Source organism: Typha angustifolia, chromosome 11 (assembly GCF_048772165.1).
Source record: "Typha angustifolia cultivar Huaian chromosome 11, ASM4877216v1, whole genome shotgun sequence".
Taxonomy (NCBI): domain Eukaryota; kingdom Viridiplantae; phylum Streptophyta; class Magnoliopsida; order Poales; family Typhaceae; genus Typha; species Typha angustifolia.
Genome location: NC_133249.1, coordinates 13,189,722 through 13,195,800, shown reverse-complemented (window position 1 = coordinate 13,195,800; position 6,079 = coordinate 13,189,722). Strand labels below are relative to the sequence as shown.

The window sequence follows — 6,079 nt, the reverse complement described above, 5'->3', positions numbered from 1 at the left end:
GCCGTAATCGGACGGCTCAGATTCATCCTCTTCAAATAATGACTAGATAAATAATCGCCACATCATCACCAAGCAAAAGGATTTTATTTCATCCTCTCAAAAATAATAAATAAAATAAATAAATAAATAAATAAATAAACACCAACCTCTCCCCACCAAACTGTCTTTCTAATGATGATGGTTTCACTTTGCTTCTCGCCTACTTAATTACTTCACTTTATTAGGGAAAAGAAAAGCTATAATTTTAGTCATTAATAATATTCTAATGGGCCATTTCTCAGGTGCCCAAGCATCCTCAAGCCATATAAATATTCCACCGTATAGTTATTGAAATATCTAGGAGTTAAGGAATAAGATCCATAAACTAATATGAAGGCCAGTAGTAGACTCTGTTGTGGGACCTGGATAGGTACAAGAATAAGTTCTGGCTCCAAAAACAAGCTAATGCCAGTTGCCAATCTCCCCCTATTTCTCTCTGCCATCTTCTTGTTCTCTTCTGCTGCACTTTCGACTTTTGCAACTGACTGACACAAAGATTTGAACTGCGCAGAGGATGCAAACCATCTCATGAACTCTTTTGAGTCCCACTTCTCCCCCCCCCCCTCCAAAGTACAAATCTTTGTCTTATTTGCCAGTTGCATGCAAAGACTTTGATTCTTTGTACTAGCCTTAAAAAGGGTTTTAGAAAGGATTTAATCTTTGTTTCAGGTTGTTTCTTTTTCCTCTGGTGAATTCCATGAGATGGGTACTGAAGGATGCAACCATCATGTGATGATGCGTTTGGAAAGAAATGAAAAGGACGAACCTGCACAGGTAGTGGTGTACAAATTCCTCGTTGAAGTCTGTTATGTTCATCTGTTGGGTGTTTTTGGGAAGCAGATGGTTTAAAAGAGACGTGACTGAATTGAAGAGTGATGGAATCGACGACACGGAAGAGCCTTGAAAGGATTATCTCTCAGAAAGCCTTGCAGATGAGCAGCTCCACTACTTGTAAGATTTGGGTGTTGGGTTTCTTCTCTGGTGTTTGCATTACGTATCTCTTTCTTGTGGCTTTCTCTTCCTTCCCAATTTCGGCGCCGCGATTGGTGTACTCGAAGTCTCAGAGAGCAAGTTTGCAGAATTCAAGCTTACCTGATTCTGGTATGAGTCATGTATACTACTCATATTTCCTGGCTATGAATTTTAGGTTACTTTTAACTTGTATTCTTTCTGGTTATGAAGCCTCTGCCTTCATTATTCTTTATCTGTGTAACTTTTAGTTCCTCACACATAATTTTATCTGAATAATTTTTTATTCAGCCTTCTGTCTTGTTTGCTCTTGGAAACAATTAGAGTCTTTTCCTTCGATTCCGCTATCTTATCAATTAGAGTCTTGGTTCTGCCTGGATGTTGAAGTGAGGTCTTATGCCTTGGCAAACTTGGGGGAAGAGATGAATTCTAGGAAGACAGTAGATTTCATACTGTCATAACTATCTTGTTCTTGATAATTGGGGTTAATCCTGGTGAATATGGATTTATGGATGTCATATTTGGACATAATTGGTGCGATAATGGCGTAAGGCTTGCCCGTTGCATGACGCCTCTTTTTATATTTGGACCTAATTGTGCAAAATTGCTTTGGTTCCTTCCATGAATGTCAACCTATATGGACCGGCGGATGGTGGTTTTAATTGAATCATCCAGCAAAATAAGGGGGCAGGGGCTTGTTAATTTGATTCTTGTCAGCTTAGTAATTCTGAGCGTTGGCAAAATGCTGCAAGTGAATATTATATATGAATGTGGCATTTGCTTTAGCTTCTACATCCACTAGTTAACTTCTCTAAAAGGTACTCTACTATTTAGAAACTGCGTATACTTTTGGAGTAGATGTTATTTTCCACTTGAGTGCTTTTTCACGATTTTGATCAGAAGACACTTGTAAATGCAGAGTGTCATACAGACGGCGACTTTATTGTACAACAAAAGTTGGGAATTGCTAAGAATGGGCAGCTGAGTGATCAGGAGAAGATCATGAATCTTTACTCTACTTGGAGTAATTTACTTGGAGCAAAAGATGCTGCAAATGAAGCTCCCCTGGGAGGAATTCAGAATTCAAGAGTACCACAAGCTCCTCATGTTGAGAATTGCAAGTTAAAGGTCGAAAGAAACTGGCATTTTGACAGTCGTGGTGGCAATGGAAGTTTTCCTGCTTGGACATTATGGAGAGGATTGTTGGGACTTGAGTTATTTAAACATGCATCATCAAAACGGCCAGAGCATACGCAGTTTGCACACCTTGAAGAGTTCGAAGATGCTTATCCTCCTTGGGTATGTGAACATATCAGCATATGTTATGGTAGAATTTCTTAAAAAATGTTAATTTTCTGTAAGCTTTTATTGTTTATCAGAATTTATGCTTTTTTTTTCCGATGAAAGGGGGATCTTCAAGGGCATTACAATTATCAGGGAGACTGTATTCTTAAGATTTTGCGGTTCTCTTATAAAAGTCATGATTGCTGAAATTTTGATCAGTCCTCAATTCTTTTATTTCGATTGAATGCGTCTCTTTTTGTGAACAGTTATTTGACAGAACATATTATACCATCCTCTGGTCTTAAATAACACACGAAAAGTATTTAGATTTGGTACCTTGATCAGCCCTGGGTTGATATTTTCATTCTGAAATTTTTCCATATTATCTTATTTTTTTACATTGAAAACTGTCAGGTAGTAGGATCAGATGAGAACAACTATCCTTTAACTAGGCAAGTACAGAGAGATATATGGATTCACCAACATCCACAGGACTGCAGCCATCCTACCTTGCGATTTCTGGTTGCTGATTGGGAGAAGCTACCAGGATTTGGCATGGGGGCACAATTTGCAGGAATGACTGGGCTGCTCGCCATTGCAATAAATGAAAAACGCATTCTTGTTACAAACTATTACAATCGGGCTGATCATGGTGGCTGCCAAGGTACCAAATCTATGATAAAAGATATATTTGATTTGCTTTAGAAAATTATCAGCTTGACCAGTAAAATAATCAAAATGAAAGTATCGACAATAAGAAACCTCAAGAATTACTTGACAGGTTCATCACGGTCTCACTGGTCTTGCTACTTTTTCCCTGAAACATCTCTTGCGTGCCGCGAGCGTGCCTTTGAGCTTATGAGTAGCCCAGAAGCTTGGAGGGATGGAATAATAACAGTGAAGGAGAACTATACCTCAAAGCAATTATGGGCTGGACGAATACCGAGGTATCTTATCAGTTTGTTTCTTTTAATAACTCTGTACACCGATGTGGCATGAAATTGAGCTTTCTTGCAATGTCCCAATATCCAGAGTATGGGGTGAGCCATGGAGTTATTTGCAACCCACGACTGACATAGATGGGAGTTTACTTATGCATCATCGTAAGATGGACCGGAGATGGTGGCGAGCACAGGTAGTTAGGCCTTCCTTCTTCAGAACTCAGAAGGATCTTGCTCATCTTTGTTTATGATTTTGCCTCTTCATTGCTATTATTTCTCTATTGAAACAATGATGTTAGTTAGAATAACACCATTAATTTTAGTCAGTCTAGCCATATTAATTTGTCTTTCAGCTAGTTTGGTGTATCCTATCTTCAATTCCTAATGATCCTGTATTCTTTTGTACTTGTTACTTTGAAGTTCATATGTAATCCGAAACCTTTTGCAGGCTATACGATATTTAATGAGGTTTCAAACTGAGTACACATGCAATCTGTTAAATGAGGCTCGACATGCTGCATTTGGTCTGCAATCTGCAAAACTTGTTATCGAAAACCTTCCTGCAGATTTGCCAAAGGTGTGCAACTTATAGTTTATTGAATGCTTTTTGTGGATTTAACCATGAGGTTCTGCTTTTTTAGGTCACTGCTAATAGATCACAACCTGATATCGAACTCTTTGTGTGGTCGGATTATAAACCATGGATGCCGAGGCCTCTCCTTAGCATGCATGTGAGAATGGGGGACAAAGCTTGTGAAATGAAGGTAGTTGGTTTCGCAAACTACATGGATCTGGCAGACCGCATCAAAGAACGCTTTCCAACACTTCAAAACATATGGCTCTCGACAGAAATGATGGCATGCCATTTCCTTTTATTTATCTTACCAATCTTAATCTCAGTGCTTATGAAGATCATCACATATCACAATTTGCCTGCAGGAAGTAATTGATAAAACTAGATTATATCCTCGTTGGAACTTCTATTACACCAATGTAACACGCCAAGCTGGAAACATGACAATGGCCACGTACGAGGCAAGCCTTGGTCGCGAGATTAGCACAAATTATCCCCTCGTCAACTTCTTAATGGCTACCGAAGCTGATTTCTTCGTTGGAGCTTTGGGGTCAACATGGTGCTATCTCATAGACGGTATGCGAAACACCGGAGGCAAGGTAATGGCTGGGTATCTAAGTGTCAACAAGGATCGCTTTTGGTGACATTGGTTATCTTGAAACCTTCCTGGATATCCAAAGTACATAGAATTAAGTATATAATCTCCATGTATATATATATAGAGAGAGAGAGAGAGAGCAATCTGATTGTTGCTTTACTAATTCTTGATCTCCTGCATCGACATTACATCTGTGCATATGATTATTAGGAGAGGTGAAGATTCTAAATTAGGATTGTACTGTGTTGTTTTCCAGTATGATCTTTAATATGTGCTTCAGAGAGAACAAAAGAATTAATATTCTTGCAGTGATGAAACAGTGGATTAATGCTTGAGAACGTAATCAGGATTCAATTGGTCAAGAGAGAAATAGCAGCAATGCAAACACGTCTGTTGGTGTTGGAGTGGCCATCATTATGTTGGAACTCATAGTTGCAACTTGTTTCTGGTTATGATGAGGAAAGCTTCTTTTTTTTTAGTTTTTGGCCAAAATAGTACCTATAGCAATGGCATATCAACTTTCTGAGTGCCGAGATGATGTATGTTTGATAGAGCTACTCTTGGTAAGAGTCTAGGTTTACTGAACCTTAAGCTTTGATACCAATTGTTAAAAGAGATATATGAGGTTTAAGTTGATTGTTATACTTGTAATAGTCTATTCGTTTTCTATATAGATCGACTCACAACCTCTGTACCGTAGTGATCTATGATGTAACCCCTCCTAAGAAATAGATGTATATTATTTGCACACACACACATACACAAACGATGAGGTCATCCAAGTGTTACGTCCCTGTCTATCTATGATCATTTGTGTATCCACTTGAAAGCATGCAGTAGTGGGCATGAGTTAAAAGTTAATACTCTGCAATGCCGCTTGTTCCCCACTCTGTAATGGTGTCTTTCCATGGCGGAATCCCCTCCTCTTCTTTTTCTTGCTTACGTTTAGAATACCTATGAGTTTGAAAACTGAAATAATAGGTTCTTAAGTAGGGGTGTAACGAGCCGAGTTTGAGTGAGCCAGCTCCAGCTCCAGTTTAAACTGGACTCAAAATTATTTTCAAACTTTTTGACCTGGCTTTTGACCTGGCTCGGATTCTGAGTCGAACCAGAGCCGCTCGTTTATTTTAACAACCCCTCGCAGCTCAAATAATACAAATTAGTGCTCAACAAATTGGCTTTGTGAGCTGATATGTAAGGATATGTCGGGAAAATACGTTACAAATTAAAGCTCGACATAGATTTGGCAGGTCATAATCGTCCTTAAAATTAAATACAAGCCCATATTATAGAAAAGGATAAGGAAAATGGAGTGACTATTGTTTGACGAAGAGTATAAGAGAAATAAGATACATAATTGGCGTGCTGACATGTACATGAACAGAATCTGACACATTGAGCGTGCTTAATAGTACACAGAGCTGTTCGGCACTGCATACACAACATGTGGACGTCAGGACAAATGGTGCTCTTCGATCGCTAAAGTTTAGGATCAAGTTCGGTGGTTTTTCTCCAACTCGAGGGTTTGTCTAAAGGTGTTTGACGAAATGCCGCACTGAGACACTTGCGTTCTCCAGGGAATACACACACGACAAAGGTCACCGCCACCGTGCTTTCTTTCTTCCAGGGTCAGCAGCTAATCCGAACAGTATAAGTTGCCCAGGTTGTCTGAAA

The 6,079-nt window shown here is 39.1% G+C and overlaps 1 protein-coding gene across 2 annotated transcripts; it reads left to right on the top strand.

Moving 5' to 3' along the window:
• Positions 1-421: 421 nt before the first annotated feature.
• Positions 422-5,009, top strand: LOC140770873 (uncharacterized). Of its 2 annotated transcripts, XM_073112190.1 has the most exons (10): positions 423-609; positions 709-813; positions 880-1,140; positions 1,928-2,307; positions 2,707-2,956; positions 3,074-3,239; positions 3,325-3,427; positions 3,682-3,810; positions 3,875-4,090; positions 4,173-5,003. In XM_073112190.1, exons 3-10 carry the CDS (start codon positions 915-917, stop codon positions 4,449-4,451), a joined length of 1,749 nt encoding a protein of 582 aa, XP_072968291.1. In that variant the 5' UTR covers positions 423-609; positions 709-813; positions 880-914; the 3' UTR covers positions 4,452-5,003. The 2 variants fall into 2 exon arrangements, with proteins under 2 accessions (XP_072968292.1, XP_072968291.1); XM_073112191.1 differs by having other exon boundaries at positions 422-609; positions 709-1,140; positions 3,875-3,997; positions 4,173-5,009.
• Positions 5,010-6,079: the final 1,070 nt, after the last annotated feature.